Source organism: Delphinus delphis, chromosome 14, assembly GCF_949987515.2.
Source record: "Delphinus delphis chromosome 14, mDelDel1.2, whole genome shotgun sequence".
NCBI lineage: Eukaryota > Metazoa > Chordata > Mammalia > Artiodactyla > Delphinidae > Delphinus > Delphinus delphis.
Genome location: NC_082696.1, coordinates 10,452,700 through 10,467,914, shown reverse-complemented (window position 1 = coordinate 10,467,914; position 15,215 = coordinate 10,452,700). Strand labels below are relative to the sequence as shown.

General features: G+C 40.4%; 1 protein-coding gene across 8 annotated transcripts in view; it reads left to right on the top strand.

Annotated features, from left to right (window-relative positions):
- Positions 1-15,215, top strand: part of ARID1B (AT-rich interaction domain 1B) — a 413,915-nt gene that overhangs the window by 44,871 nt on the left and 353,829 nt on the right. For all 8 annotated transcript variants that reach the window (XM_060029731.1, XM_060029728.1, XM_060029725.1 and 5 more), the window contains exon 2: positions 5,643-5,837. In XM_060029731.1, coding sequence (XP_059885714.1) covers positions 5,643-5,837 — 195 coding nt within the window. The remainder of the gene's footprint in view (positions 1-5,642; positions 5,838-15,215) is intronic.

The window sequence follows — 15,215 nt, the reverse complement described above, 5'->3', positions numbered from 1 at the left end:
AGGGTGTGGACCCTCTCTGAGTCCAAAGTCCATGCTTTCCCCACAGGACAGACCATGCTTTCTCCCCTCAGTATTAGAAATCATGTAGCTGCAGACAAATTTGGATAAATAGCACCCCTGCCCCATTCAAGAGGGTATTATAGTTGGAACAAGGTAATAATTTTTGAAGCTTTTGTTTAAAGCTTCTTGTCATAGTGGGCTTCCCTGGCGGCGCAGTGGTTAAGAATCCGCCCGCCAATGCAGGGGACACGGGTTCAATCCCTAGTCTGGGAAGATCCCACATGCCACGGAGCAACTAAGCCCATGTGCCACAACTACTGAGCCTGTGCTCTAGAACCTGTGAGCCACAGCCACTGAGCCCACGTGTCACAACTGGTGAAGCCGACGCGCCTAGAGCCCGCGCTCTGCAACAAGAGAAGCCACCGCAATGAGAAGCCTGCACACTGCAACGAAGAGTAGCCCCCGCTCGCCACAACTAGAGAAAGCACGCGTGCAGCAGTGAAGACCCAACAGAGCCAAAAAATAAATAAAATAATAATAATAAAAAAAGCTTCTTGTCATATTATCCTTCAGAAAGAGTTTACCACTGCTTTATACATACTAGTTCAAATACTCGTTGACTCACATTGGGTTTTATTATTTTTGTCATATCATACGTAATGGAATATTACTTCAAAAGTTTTCTTTGGTTGCTGGTAAGACAGAACATTTTCCCAAATAATGATTCAAAGGGGGAGAGTTTTTCTTTCCTTGAGCTCTTGTTTAATCCAGATATATAGATATGATTATAGATCAAGAAGATGTGATAGTTCTTCTTTCTGTGGGTTTTTCAATGTCTTTTTTCAATTTGTGGTTTAAGGAATTTGGCTGAAAAAATTGTGAAATATTATATTCATAAAGAAACTACTAATAAGATATCCCCTTAACTTGATATTTAGGCGTGAATACGGTTACGTAGATATCTTTATTATAAATACTTGTGTATGTATACTCTGAAAGAGGGATAATGAGGGAATATCTAAGTATAAAAAGCATCTGAAGGATGCTATAATATCTGAATATATATCTGAAGGATGCTAAAAATATATAGGGACTTGTTCTTTAACTTGGATAATCTTTAAAGGGTAGGTGGATTTCCAGGCCAGCCTCTGAAACCCTATTTAACCTATAATACAGCCTAACTGTGCTACCTAATATGTCTAGAATCTATATTCAAATATATATTTAAAAAATTTACTTCGTACTCCTTCTTATTTAGTAGTCCCAGGGATGGGAAACCTTCTGAGACTTTGGAGGATGTAGGCATCAGTGGCAGCTTGCCAGAAGGAGATCCAGGAAACGGGGTGTGTGTGTGTGTGTGTGTGTGTGTGTGTGTGTGTGTGTGTGTGTGTGTGTGTGTGTGTGTGTGTGTGTGAGAGAGAGAGAGAGAGAGAGAGAGAGGGAGGGAGAGAGAGAGGGAGGGAGGGAGGGAGAGGGGGAGGGAGAGGGGGAGGGAGAGAGAGTTATAACTCATACATACATAACTACATTTTTTTTTTTTTTTTTGCGGTACACGGCCCTCACACTGTTGTGGCCTCTCCTGTTGCGGAGCACAGGCTCCGGATGCGCAGGCTCAGTGGCCATGGCTCACGGGCCCAGCCGCTCCGCGGCATGTGGTATCTTCCCGGACCGGGGCACGAACCCGTGTCCCCTGCATCGGCAGGCGGACTCTCAACCACTGTGCCACCAGGGAACCCCCATAACTACATACTTAAATACATACATATCTAAAAACTTACTTGAATAAGGAAGAGTTACAAGAAAGTCTTATCAAGTAATAAAATTCATTAGAAGCTGAGTAACTAAACATAGGCTAGTTATGTTAAGACTTCTTTGGAAATGGGCTGGACACACTGTGACTCTAAAAGCACTTGTCTTATTTTATGGAATTGAAGTCCAAATTGCAGCAGTTGTGGAATGGTAACTAGAAGGGAAGAATGTGCTTGGAATAACATATTTAGAGAAATATTTGAGGACTATTCTTAATGTGGTGGTCTCTGATATAAATTATATGTGAGAATTGAAAATGGTGATACTGGAGAATCAATAGAAGGGTAGATGATAAAAATACAAAGTTGTTTTGGGTTAGATGTGACTATGAGAAGTGAATTGATTTTTGGGAAAGTCTTAGATTTGATCTGGGTTTTGTTTTCTTTAAGGAGAGAGTTGTAAAAAGCAGGGGTTGAGATCCTGCAGTGGTACATATTTAGTGTTAAAAATAGCAAGAGTACACAGTGGGATGAATTTGGATTGTGGTTGATTATTTAATAATAGGCCATAAGGAGAGAAGGTTAAAATTAAATAATTTGCACTGTGTAAGTATCTTGTTTTCATATCTGAATCTCACTGAAAGGCATTTGATGCATTTTGAGAGGTAGAGATAATCTGTGTATTTCATGCTTTCGATTTTCAGAAATCTCAGGGTTAAGCTAACATTTTGACATGGGTGCAAATTAACTGAATTTTAAGTAGGGCTGTGAGAGTTTATGGCAGTGATGAGAAAGATATTACAAAACAGTTTCAGTCACTGATAAGGTGAATTTGCTGCACTGTTATCTATAGCATTAAAATATAGACATTCCAATCATTCTCCCATTTTAAATTTCTGCTTTAATTAAGCCAGTTTGGGTCGTGCACTATTTAAAGTCAAGTAAGCAGACCTTTCCTATGCCCCGGCTAATTCAGATTGAATGTGAAGATAGGGCTGCCTCGGGCCCCATATTGGAAATTTAGCCTGAAATCTGATTTACTCTCTGTGGGCCATTCATTCACTCTGCGGATTCTAGCATCACCAGCTCAGCCTTGATTTTCACACTTTCATAGAAAGTTTTATTTTATCTTTTGAAAGAAAGTGTGGAAAATCATTACATTTTGCTTTTCTTAGGCATAAATTCTAATTTAAATCATTCTGAGAAAACTTAATTTAGTTTTCAATTTCAGTTTCATTACATGAGGTCACCATGTATGTTTGTATGTTGATTGTGAAGTCAGCGCAGTGTGTGTAACATCAGTATATTGTTTGAGCAATTTCTGTCACAGTAAGTAAACGTTTTTCTTGGCTGGTGAAAGTAGCACAGTTGAAATTCCATGAAATTGTGAATTTTGAGCGGAGCTGTTTGGCCTACACATATCTTCATTCAGGTGAGATCAGTTCCTGGCAAATTCCTATGAACCCCTCAGGACTAAGCTCAGGTATTTCTATAGGTGGGCTTTGTGAGAACTCAGACCCACTGGCGTGCTCTCTCCTCACGGCCCCTTCAGGATGTCTGCTGGGCTGCACTGTCATCTTTGTTCAGCCTGTTCACCTCTCCAGGACAGCCACCGACACTTGTCCACTTTTTGCTTCCAGTGTCCTGCATAGTGCACACGGTAGATGCTTAGTAAATGTGTGATTAGTGGGTTACTCAAGTCATTGAAATGAGCACCAGGGTACCCCTAAGAAGGAGGGAGGGCAGAGACTGCGGGCAGCCTTGGGGGATGTGTAGGACTGGGGCTTCTTTTTTTTTTTTTTTTTTTTACATCTTTATTGGAGTATAATTGCTTGATTGGGGCTTCTTGTAGCTTTCCCGCCTTGGGTTTGGGGTCTACACTCCTGGCTCCCCCTCACCTCCTATTCATGCCCAGCTCCCGGTCTTCCAGGAGCTGCCCTCACCTCTGCAACGAGACTGCCCTCGCCCAGCTCAGCAGTTACCTCCCAGTCACGAGGCATAGCCAGAGCTTCAGCCCTCACCTGTCGGACTCCTGGGCTGCAGTTGGCATGTTGCGACACCTGCTCCCTTCTCCTCCATAGCACTGTGCTCTCTACAACCTCTAACTACATTTTCTGACCATTCTTTTGGCCTAGTTGTGGCCTCCTTTTCCCTTCTACCTTCTGTTCTCTTTTCATATATTCTTCCTGGGTAGAGTCCTTCAGTTTTATGTGCTTCATATTAATGAATTCATCCAGTATTTACTGAGGAGTTACTGTGTGCCAGGTGCACTGTTTGACTTGTGTCCTGGAGATATAATGTGAGTGAGTAAAACAGGAGTCGCCGCCCTCCAGGAGCATGTATTCTCTGTATGCTGACTTCCCTATTTATGATTCTGGGTCAGACCTTCCTCCCCAAGTTGGCTCTTCCTTCTGGATATTTTCACCTGGATTTCCTTACAGGAACCTCAGTTTTAATATGCAGAATACTAAAGGCTCCCGCCCCCTGGGGAGGGTTGATCTGCTTCTACTACTGCATGCTGTCTCACCTGGTGTCTTATCTGTTAAGCCACCCTTGACACCTGTCTTCCATCACTCACAAGTCGTGCTGTGTTGCCATTCTCTTACTTGAATCTGGGCTTGCTTTTGCCCAGCGCTGCTACCAGCCCAGGACCTCAGCTCCCCTGCCTCTGTGGCAGCCCACCCTGGCTCCGGGCAGCTGGCAAGAGAGTGGTCCTTGCGGAAGGCGGATCTGACTCTATAGTTCTGTTAAAAGCACCCGGTAGTTTATCCCCAAGGTACAGTCTGAAGCCTTTAAAATGGCACGTAAGGCTCACCCATCTACTGGCTTCTGCCTGCTCCAGCTGCCGCTTGGCTTCTTGGATCTAAACTGCTTATGTTTCCTCACACACGCCAGGCAGCTCAGCTCCCTCGAGCCTGTGCTTTATGCCGTTTCTTCTGCTCCGTGGTACTCTGTGCCCTGGCCCTCCCCACCTTGAACGTGGCTTCTTCCATTTACCCTGCTAATCTTCAAGCCTTCCTGAGAGTCCCCGTGTACTCAGTGTGAACATAGAGTCTGGCACACAGTAGGCATCAGTATATGGTTTTGGAAGGAAGGAAGGAGGGATCTGTAGGCCTTTGTAGCACTGCGGTGAGGGACTTCCGCCACCACCGCTTTGCTCCTTTGAAGCACCCAGGGCATGAAAGCGCAGACTGAGGCTCCAGTTCGGCTCTCCTGAATGGCCTTGGCCCTGAGGCCCATGGGCTGACTCACCAAGCCAAAAATAAAACTCAAAGTCTAGTTTTGAACTGGTTATGTTTGGTGAGACGCTTACTTGCATGGAGAAGGTGGCTTGTGACTCACAGTCTGGGTGCTTATTCATGTGCACTAGTGATCTTTGAAAATTTTTACCCTAGACATTCTGTGTTATCTGAAATCTATCCTTTCACTTTCTAATGAGCACTCAGATGCATTAATGTTTGATCAGGACTTGCAGACTCAGGTCTAAAATAAAGTAATTGTTCTAAGAATACTTTGAAGTCAGAAAGGGTTCCTAACCACTCGCTGTGCTTTGCCTTTGTTACTAGTAAGCTAAAAGGAGCTGGGTGAGATTAACTCATGCCCGTTTCCTGTATGCATAGTAGAATTTTAGATGAACGCGAAATCTTTCCTTATATTGTTTGCTCCAGATCCCTCTTAATTATTAAAGCCTTACTAAAAGTAAAAAATTAAATGTCTTATATCCACCTAGGTTTTTTTCTTAATGTTTTTCTGGGTTTTATTTGTCAGGTCATCGTTTTTAATATTTTCAAAAGAAAGGATAGTTGCGTTTATAATGTATACGTTAGCATAGCAAACTTTCTGCCTTTGTAATAATGACTTAATAAGCCTACTTCTTCGTGTATTTCTTCACAGGGCAGCCCAATGGATCCCATGGTGATGAAGAGACCTCAACTGTATGGGATGGGCAGTAACCCTCATTCTCAGCCACAGCAGAGCAGCCCTTACCCGGCAGGTTCCTACGGCCCCCCAGGCCCACAGCGGTATCCGATTGGCATTCAAGGTCGGACCCCAGGGGCCATGGGAGGAATGCAGTACCCACAGCAGCAGGTTTGTGCTAGTTTTTACTCCACTTCCCCGCACAGTTGGTCCTAGTTTTGTCTTTGTCTTTTACTGTCTACCGAAGATTAGTTTTGAGAGTATTGGGGGGGGCATTTCACTGATTTTTCTCTACTTTTTAAAAGATTTCATAGTTTCTTGAAATAATCACAGGTACAATGTTTCCCACCCTCTCTTTTAAAGAAAGAAAAGTGACCTTCTTAGAGCAAAGTGGACAGAATTCCTGTTTGGTAGAAAGCCTGTGTTACCAGCTATATTTGAAAGATTGACTGTGTCCTCATTTTGCAGCAAATTATATAGATCTAAGCCCCAAAGTGAACTTGGCTTTCTAATATTTCTGATGTCAGACAGTGTCAAATTTTGAGCTGTGAATAAACTTCTTAGGGTGAAGTTTTAAGTTATTTAAAGGTCCTTCTCATAAAGATGGCATCAGCTTAAAAGTTTTTTTAGTCTCCCCAGAAGTTATTTTGCTTTTATTTCTTGACGTATTTCTTCTGTATCTTTTGAAAAAAAAGATTTCTGTATTTCTTATAAGAGAATTTGATGTGTATCAATTTTCGTAGGTTTGAATGGGTTTTGTGTTTTTACATAAACAAAAAAGAGTTTTTCTTCTTTTAAAAAAAAATATTCTTCTCCTTTTTCTCTAGAATCAAATAGTTGAAGTTACCTTAAATGACCATCTACCTTCTGGCAGTAGTAAGCCTACAGTCTCTTGGATACTGGAGAGTATATCCTTGTAATGTTGCCATGAGGAGAGTCAGACTTGTTTTAGGGTATTTCGTTTCTAGGAGCACCAGAAAGGCTGATTTATAAATTCCCGCACCATGCCTTTAACCTGGTGGTGCATCGGGTTGATGCCCTGCTTGTTTTCCTGCCTCCAGATAGGTTATTCCACAGTGTTGCCAAGCAACCCGTTCCAGAGTTTCACAGTACTTCCTCTCAGGAAATTCTTCCCCATGTTTGACCAAAAATCACTGTGGAAAAAAGGTTGGATAGAACTTTTGTTCTCTCTGAAGTGAATGTGGAGAATGATATATTTTATATGCTCCATAGCTGTGTCCTAAAAGTTCACAGATAAATGACACTTCAGCCCTGTCTTTTTAGAGACCGAAAATTGTCTTTCCTCTTTATCTTAATTTGTCCTTTGGCGATATTTTTATGTTAAGGCAGTTGTAAGGAAAGATAGAAGCAGCTCAGCCTTTGAATCCCAGCTATTGATTCTTTAAATGGCCTTCGTTATTGTCAGAAGTTCTCACCCCTTGTTTATTAAAGATTGGCCACTCAGAATTTTAGCAGTCAGTTGCATACTTAATTGTATTGTAATTTGATTCAACATTACTCCTTTCTTCCAGTAATACTTTGCTGCCTAGAGTAAAATTCTTTAGTTGAGGCTGCTATTTATGAGAGGGAGTTAATTTGTAAATGATTGAAAAGTAAGATGAGAGTTGTGATTTTTTTTTTTCCTCTCTCTTTCTCTCTTCCTTTTATTTTATTTTACTTATTTTTACGTTTTAAAGCTAATTTTCCCTTAGTTGAGGGGAAGAAGGCCCAGGCAGCCAGCCGAATAGAGTCCTGATTCTGCTCTACAGCTGATTTCTTTGGGGCTCTGACAGTTCTGTATGATACTCTGCCACAGGAAGAGAGTAGAGACAGAAGGGCAGTGAGAAATAGCAGGACGGGTGGAGGGAAGTAGATGCCGCCACTCCCTGTTCCTGCACCTTCCTCTCCACCATGTTTTCCTGAAGGGAAATTCGAGAGTCATTTCAAAAGGAGCTGTTCATGGCAAGCTACCTTTTTCTCTGAATGAGTTAAAGTCTTATTCGAAGTTTAAGACGTTGGTTTATTTTGCAGTCCCAAAGTGGGAATCTAACAAATGGAGAGGTTGAAGAATGATCACCTAGGAATATTTTTTTCATTATTTTCTTCCCACATATGTAAGGCTAAAAGTAGAGGACATACACAGTTACATAGAATAACCTTAGTTTTCTTAGCTTTTCTGTTTTATTTCATCCTGGTGGATTTACATACTTTCAAAATCCAGTAACTCTCAGATTTATTTGAAGGGACAAATTGATAAAGGTTACCCACCAAGTATTTTAGCAAATTTTTAATTAAGATTTTAGATTAGGTATTTTACTACTAACCCCAAAAAATGCCTAATTCTGATTAAACACAGATCTTTCTGATAATGAAAGAAAAGTAGGGTATCTGGTAAGAAATGGAATGCCCTGGCTGTCACACTTCCATATTGAGTTAATCATAATCGGACGTTCTAAATAATCTTTATTGCTTTTTTACTTTTTCATTTAGTTATAATATGACCTTGAAGTATTGTTTTTTTGTTTTGAAACCTAAAAGGCTAAAAAGAACTGCTAATGCATTTCTGAATGTGTGTAACATTTTAAAGGGGACACACAGCATAGTACCAAGTTCATGTGATCAGTTAGGTGTAGGCTAATTAATAGCTTTGGAAAGGAAAAGAAATAATGTGGGTTTTGGTAAAGGTTATTAGAACACGTTTATTTTTTTAGCTTTAGTCTGTGTCCTTTGGTGAGGAATTTTCGGTGAGTTGCTTTATTTGCGAATTTTGGATAATTATAAACTTGGTCCACAAACAAGGTCCTGGCACAGTGATTGGCTGCCAGTCCTATCCGTCTTCTCTTAGTGCTGATATAATTGGCTAAGCATTGTTGTGGTCACGGCTGGTAATGTTCTTCAGGGAAAAAACTGGAAGATAATGATGACATTGAGTTTTTATTGAGTGGACATCACCACCTAGGCATGACTTTACTTTGGACGGCCTCCAAAGCTTTCTGTGCTTGGTTTGTGAACCTCTAATGAGCTGAATCCAGTTCATTTAATATTGCTCATATATTTCTGCAAAGGATTAAAATGTAGGAATTCAAGTTTGTATGTTGAGTTGCCCACTTACTAGCTGAGTGGTAAGTTGTCTTTGGCTCAGGGGTCACAGTTTGATTCCTGGCTGGCGTTCTACTCCTGTGACAGGAATTTTAAATGAGTATTCTGTTAGAAAGAACCACAGTGCTTATATGAAATTTAACATACATAGTATCACTGCTTACTTTTTGTCTCGGAGAGCTAGGGGGAACTGGCCACTGAGTGTTGGATTTTAGTATTAACCTGGGGATTCTTGATTTGTATGGTGACAATTTTATTTTTGAACTGTACTCATGACTGGGTCTTCGAAGCATGATGTGATAATAGTACATCGTTTTGGTATTTATTAACTGGAACTAGACTTGTGGTCTTTCACTTGCTGATTCTCTCACATCATCAGACAAATACATGGTAAACAGATTAGTTTTGCACCGTGTCCTAAAAACTAGTCTCCTTGGGTTTTTATTGAGCTGAGAGGGGAAATGAATTTTCTGTGCCTCTGTGGAGAATGTTCTGCCTCTAGGCTCCTGGAATTCAAATCTGGGGATGGTTAACAGAAGTACACTGGTTGATTTCATCTAATACGGAGCTACACAGAGGATGTATAATCTTTAAGGTTACTAGAATCTAACTCTTGAGTTTTTTAGATTTTGTTTTTTTAAACTTAGACACCAATGTATCCTTTGCTTGATCGGGGATGTGGGTGAGCAAATGTTTTATTTCATTTTTCTTGTCCTTTGTGATCATAAATGTATACATAGGCCTATGCTGACTTGCTTTAAAAAAGATTTGTCATATAAAAGAAATAACACCGAGAAGAAATAGGTCACAGAAGCGAAGTTATATTTATTTGTGTCAAGCTGATTTCAATTATGTGGTCGGAGATTTTTCTCGAGTTATCAAGTGTTATTGGACTGGTATTTTAACTCTCCATATCTTGTTGCAGATGTTTGTATAACCTGATACCTGTTGGAATTATAAAACCAGGGAAGGAGAAAAAGGGCAAAGTGAGAGATGTATAAGTTCATGAGTGCTTCTGCAATGGGAAAACATGACTTTTTAGTTTTTAAACACATCTGTATTGCGAAGACCTTTACAACAAGAATATGGAATATAATTATTGCTTTGAAAGATATCGTGGCAAAATTAAATAGAACTTGTTATTTTTGTTAAGGTGACCCATCTGAACTTATCACTTTCAATCTGAATAACAACTGAATTAAACACCAAGGTTGTTTTGAAAAAGGCTTTAAAAATGAATAGGTGTTTTAATTTGTGCCTTTATCCTCTACACCCTTTGGATGTGTCTATTTTGCTGTGTGTTTTTTGAGTAGAATATTTATTTCAGAACATAAGCATCTTCTTTGGTACCATCTTAACAGCCAAAACACTTCTTCCAACGCACATATTTATTTTGGCAGCAGATGTTTCTAAAAGGAGACAAACATTACAATTGTTTGGCTAAAATAAATGTTTTCCTTGGGGTTATTAAGGAGCCAGGTGAATTCTAGGATTCCCACCTGTGTTACTTTATATTGTTAATCTATTCTGGAAAAAAGATTGCTTTTTAAAATACAGTTAAAATTATGTTTTAATATAGTTTTAACAATGTTTCTGAAAAGTAAGGAAGAATGGAGTGAGAAGGACTGGTTAAAAGAGTTTTTTTTTTTTTTTTTTTTTTTTTTTTTGCGGTACGCAGGCCTCTCACTGCTGTGGCCCCTCCCGTTGCGGAGCACAGGCTCCGGACGCGCAGGCTCAGCAGCCATGGCTCACGGGCCCAGCCGCTCCGCGGCATGTGGGATCTTCCCAGACCGGGGCACGAACCCGTGTCGCCTCCATCGGCAGGCGGACTCTCAACCACTGCGCCACCAGGGAAGCCCTAAAAGAGTTTTTTGACATGAAATGTTTATTTAGACTTACTCTCTGAATCCTAAGTGTGAATTCAATAGTCAGGGCTTAATTTTAGTTTTCTCTAAAACAGAGCTGAGACTTCCTATTTAAGGAGCATAATAGGGTGTGATAGGATGAGAAAGGAAGGCTTGACGTAGTGAAATAAAGGAAGGCTTAACATAATGGAGAGGAATGGGTGCCTAGTGTCTGTTTTACCTTCAGAGTCTTAATTTCTTGATAGTTTGTATTCACTCAGAGACATCTACCTGTACTAAATAATATATTAAACATGTATTTTACATGTATATAGATATATACACATATAAACAAACAAATCAATAAGATGAAGGTAAACTTTTTGGCCAGTAAAATAGTGAATGCTTTGAGATTTCTTCTGCTGTGTTATTCACAGCATTTTTATATACGCATGTTCTGTTCTAAGAGAATTGGAGCCAAGCTGCTTTGCTTGTATACCTGAAACGTTTGGAGTTTTTTTTAGCGGGTTGCAGATTGTATAAATAATGGCCTTTTGTTGGCCACATTTTGTCTTGATTTCCTCACTTGTTCTTCATCAGTGAATATGAAGGTATATAAGCTTTACACCTCACATTTCTGCTTCCAAGTGGATAGCAGATGCTACTGTCTTTGATGCCAAAGTTCCCTGTAGATGGAGTTTTGTACCAAGAAAATATTTTTGAAAAGATCTCTAGATATGGTAATTTTTAGTTGTGCTTTAAAATTTAAATTTCTGGACTATTTAACTGGTTTTATTTACTTCTTATATTGTAGTCGAATTTCAACATATTTTGAAGCATTCAGTGTGACATTCTTAACAGAGGTGTGTTAGAAGAGGTTAAATTTTAGGTTAAATATAAAGTTTTAAATCTTTAGCCTTTTTTCTTAAAAATGAGGGAAGACCAGGTTTTATACTTGAAAGTTTAATGAGAAAATGTGAAATGATTTCCCTTGTAGTTTGGAAAACTACTTTTTTAAAATAATTAATCAATTAATTTAATTTTTGGCTGCATTGGGTCTTCGTTGCTGAGTGCGGGCTTTCTCTAGTTGTGGCAAGCGGGGGCTACTCTTTGTTGTGGTGCGCGGGCTTCTCATTGCAGTGGCTTCTCTTGTTGCGGAGCATAGGCTCTAGGCATGCGGGCTTCAGTAGTTGTGGCACACGGGCTTCAGTAGCTGTGGCACGTGGGCTCTAGAGCGCAGGCTCAGTAATTGGGGCGCAGGGACTTACTTGCTCCGCGGCATGTGGGACCTTCCCAGACCCAGGCTCGAACCCGCATCCCCTGCATTGGCAGGCAGATTCTTAACCACTGCGCCACCAGGGAAGTCCTGGAAAGCTACTTTTATATTAGGAAGTTTATACTGATGTGTGTGTGTGTATATTTTTTATTATTATTTTTTAACCTGGACATTTACATTGTCCTAGAAATTTTAAAGGTTACATACAGTGTACAGTGCCTATTCTCTGCTGGTAGCTTATTCTGTTTTTTCATTTACATATGAGTTCTGTGTATTTTACATATCTAGACATTCAACCTAAAATATCTGTTAAGCTTTTCTATTATATTTTTATTTTTGAAATGTAAAACTCAAGTATACGTTTTAGGCAGCGTTATAATCACCTGGATATTTAAATACATTTGGTTTATTTGCTTTCATCAAAGAAACATTTAGTGTGATATTTATGTTAAAATTCAGTTAAAGCTAACAGTTGATAACAGTAAAATCAACCAACCACATTGCTTCACAGCTCCCTGAAAAGCAAACGGTAAAAACAAAAATACCAGAAGATAAATCGAAAGTTAAACTAAGTGGCTTAGCTTAGGCCAGTGGTTCTCCAACTTTGCCGAAGGTTAGACTCTCCTACAGAGCTTTGATACCTCCCAGATGGATGCCCATATCAATGGCATCTGAATGTAAAAGCTTCCCTCTTTCTAAGCTCCACAGGTGACTCCTGTGCAGCTAGGGTTAACAAGCAGGTGTCAGAGATAGACACAGAAGCAGCTTCCTGACCTGCAGGTGTACGCCCTGGGTGCTTGCTCTCCAGCCCTCCTCCAGTGAGTCAGAAACTCACCACTGCTTAAAGGGAAGAAATGTGGCCAGAACCAGGAGTTGGGACAGTTCCGTCCTTGTCGGTTAATGCTTAATCTATGTGCAATACTGGAAAAATCTGTATCTCACTCTGCTCATCTGCTAAATGAGTTTGACTGTAAGATCTCCCAGCTTGGATTTTCCCTTTAAGATAATAGTAAGTTAATGTCTTTTTATTTTAGTTTTAGAGTTTAGAGTCTTGTCATTTCAAATACAGTCTGGTGAAATTTAAGGGTTAACGCTTGACAAGTTGTATTAGTACAGCTACTAACCCAAATTCTTTAAAATTCTTTCTAAAGGGGAAAGAGATTAGCTCAAAGATTTAGCAAATTGTTGTAATCAGTACAATAAATTATCTTCTAACTTTTTTTTTCAATACATTCATTTATTTATTTTTGGCTGCGTTGGGTCTTCGTTGCTGAGCATGGGTTTTCTCTAGTTGCGGCGAGTGGGGGCTACTCTTCATGGTGGTGTGCGGGCTTCTCATTGTGGTGGCTTCTCTTGTTGCAGAGCACGGGCTCTAGGTGCGCGGGCTCAGTAGTTGTGGCACGTGGGCTCAGTAGTTGTGGCTCATGGGCTCTAGAGCACAGGCTCAGTAGTTGTGGTGCACGGGCTTAGTTGCTCTGCGGCATGTGGGATCTTCCTGGCCCAGGGCTCGAACCTGTGTCCCCTGCGTTGGCAGGCGATTCTTAACCACTGGGCCACCAGGGAAGTCCCCTAATTTATTATTTTTAAAGTGAGAATTTTCTCAGAGAAACTCTTCCTTCTGAATACCTGGTGTGTGTTAGATATGTAGAATGTTATTTTTTTTAATATGTAGAAAATCTTAAGTTTGAGGTGCTAACTTTACTTGGAGTCACAAAAAGAATCAAAGAGAGCCAGTAATTACTTACACATTTTACACACTATTACTTTCTAAGTAGTTCTGAAAATAGTGTATACTGTACAACATTGGGATAAACTGTGTACAGTGAATTCTTAATGGAAATAATAAGTTTTAAAAGATTTGTCCTGTGCCGTTACTTCAACTCCTCTTTCACCTCCACAAAGAAGAGCTGGATGGCTTTGTTTTTGTATTTTAAAACAGGTTTTTTCCTAAGGGTAAAGGAAGTCTCTTCTTTTATATTAGTGGAAGAAAGTTAAATTCTTTCTGGTAAAAAGTTGTTTATGGCAGTTTGATTATTTTTATATGCAACAAATCTATTAAGGCCATTTGCCCTTACAGTTTTGAAAATAGCTATAAAAGTTAAAACTGTAGTTGTGAATGGAATTAGAAGAACACTTTAGTAGAGAGGGAGAAGAGAAAGAAGGTGGGTGGAAGCATGAAGGGAAGAGGGGATTACAAGGAGAAAAAGCAGGAAGCCACAGCAGCCTTGCTTTTCTCAGTGGGACTGTGTGGACGCCTCACTAGCACTGGGGACCTTGCTCAGTCCAGGTTTCTCTGAGCTCAAGAGGAACTCCCTACGTGGAGCCAGGTGTTAGAAAGTTCCTGGAAATGCTGGAGCTGAGACTTGAGTGTGGTTAATGTGTGTATATAACATGAACATCCCTTGCCTACTAACAAAGTCCGAAACCCAAGATTGGTAACTGTCTACAGCAGCAGGCATTATGCAGCTTCCCATTTCCTACAAAAAAGTGTGTTTAATCTAGAAAACAGATTGTTCCAAAGATTTAAGCAAATTGGTCTCCCTTTATTGGTATTAAATCATTAAGAGTATACGCTTTTTTTTTAATTAACTACCAAACAGACCAATGGAATTGGCTCTTCAGGGTTAGTCAAAGGCACTGCCTTTGTTCTAGACAACATCAAACATTCAGAAACAAAAAGTAAGATGAATAGCAAAAAAAAAAAAAAAAACCCAAAAAACAAACCCAGAAAGTACTGGAATAAAAATGCAAAAAAATCTATCATTGCTGAGGTAATTAAGTTTTACTTAATGGTCCTGAGACTGAAAAAATCGAGTTCTACCTGGATGGTTGTAGGAGCTGGTCCCAAGGAGGGCTGGAGAGATGTCTGCTGGGAAGGGAACACCAATTTGAGATGTTTCCACAGAAAAGACAGCCAAGCAGGGACGGTTTCCCAACACTAAAAGTAAAAAGTTCCTTTTTAATCAATATCATCATCATCATTGCTGCCAGAGAGAACTGCGGAAGAGCTGAGGGTCAGAATAATTGTTGGTCTGTGGGCTTCAGAATATTCCTTAAAACAGTCAGCCATGGGGCTTCCCTGGTGGCGCAGTGGTTGGGAGTCTGCCTGCCGATGCAGGGGACACGGGTTCGTGCCCCGGTCCGGGAAGATCCCACATGCCGCGGAGCGGCTGCGCCCGTGAGCCATGGCCACTGAGCCTGCGCGTCCGGAGCCTGTGCTCCGCAACGGGAGAGGCCACAACAGTGAGAGGCCCGTGTACCGCAAAACAGTCAGCCAGAAAAGAGACTTCCCTTTCCTTTAGTTACTATGTTACCTTGAAATTTCCAATA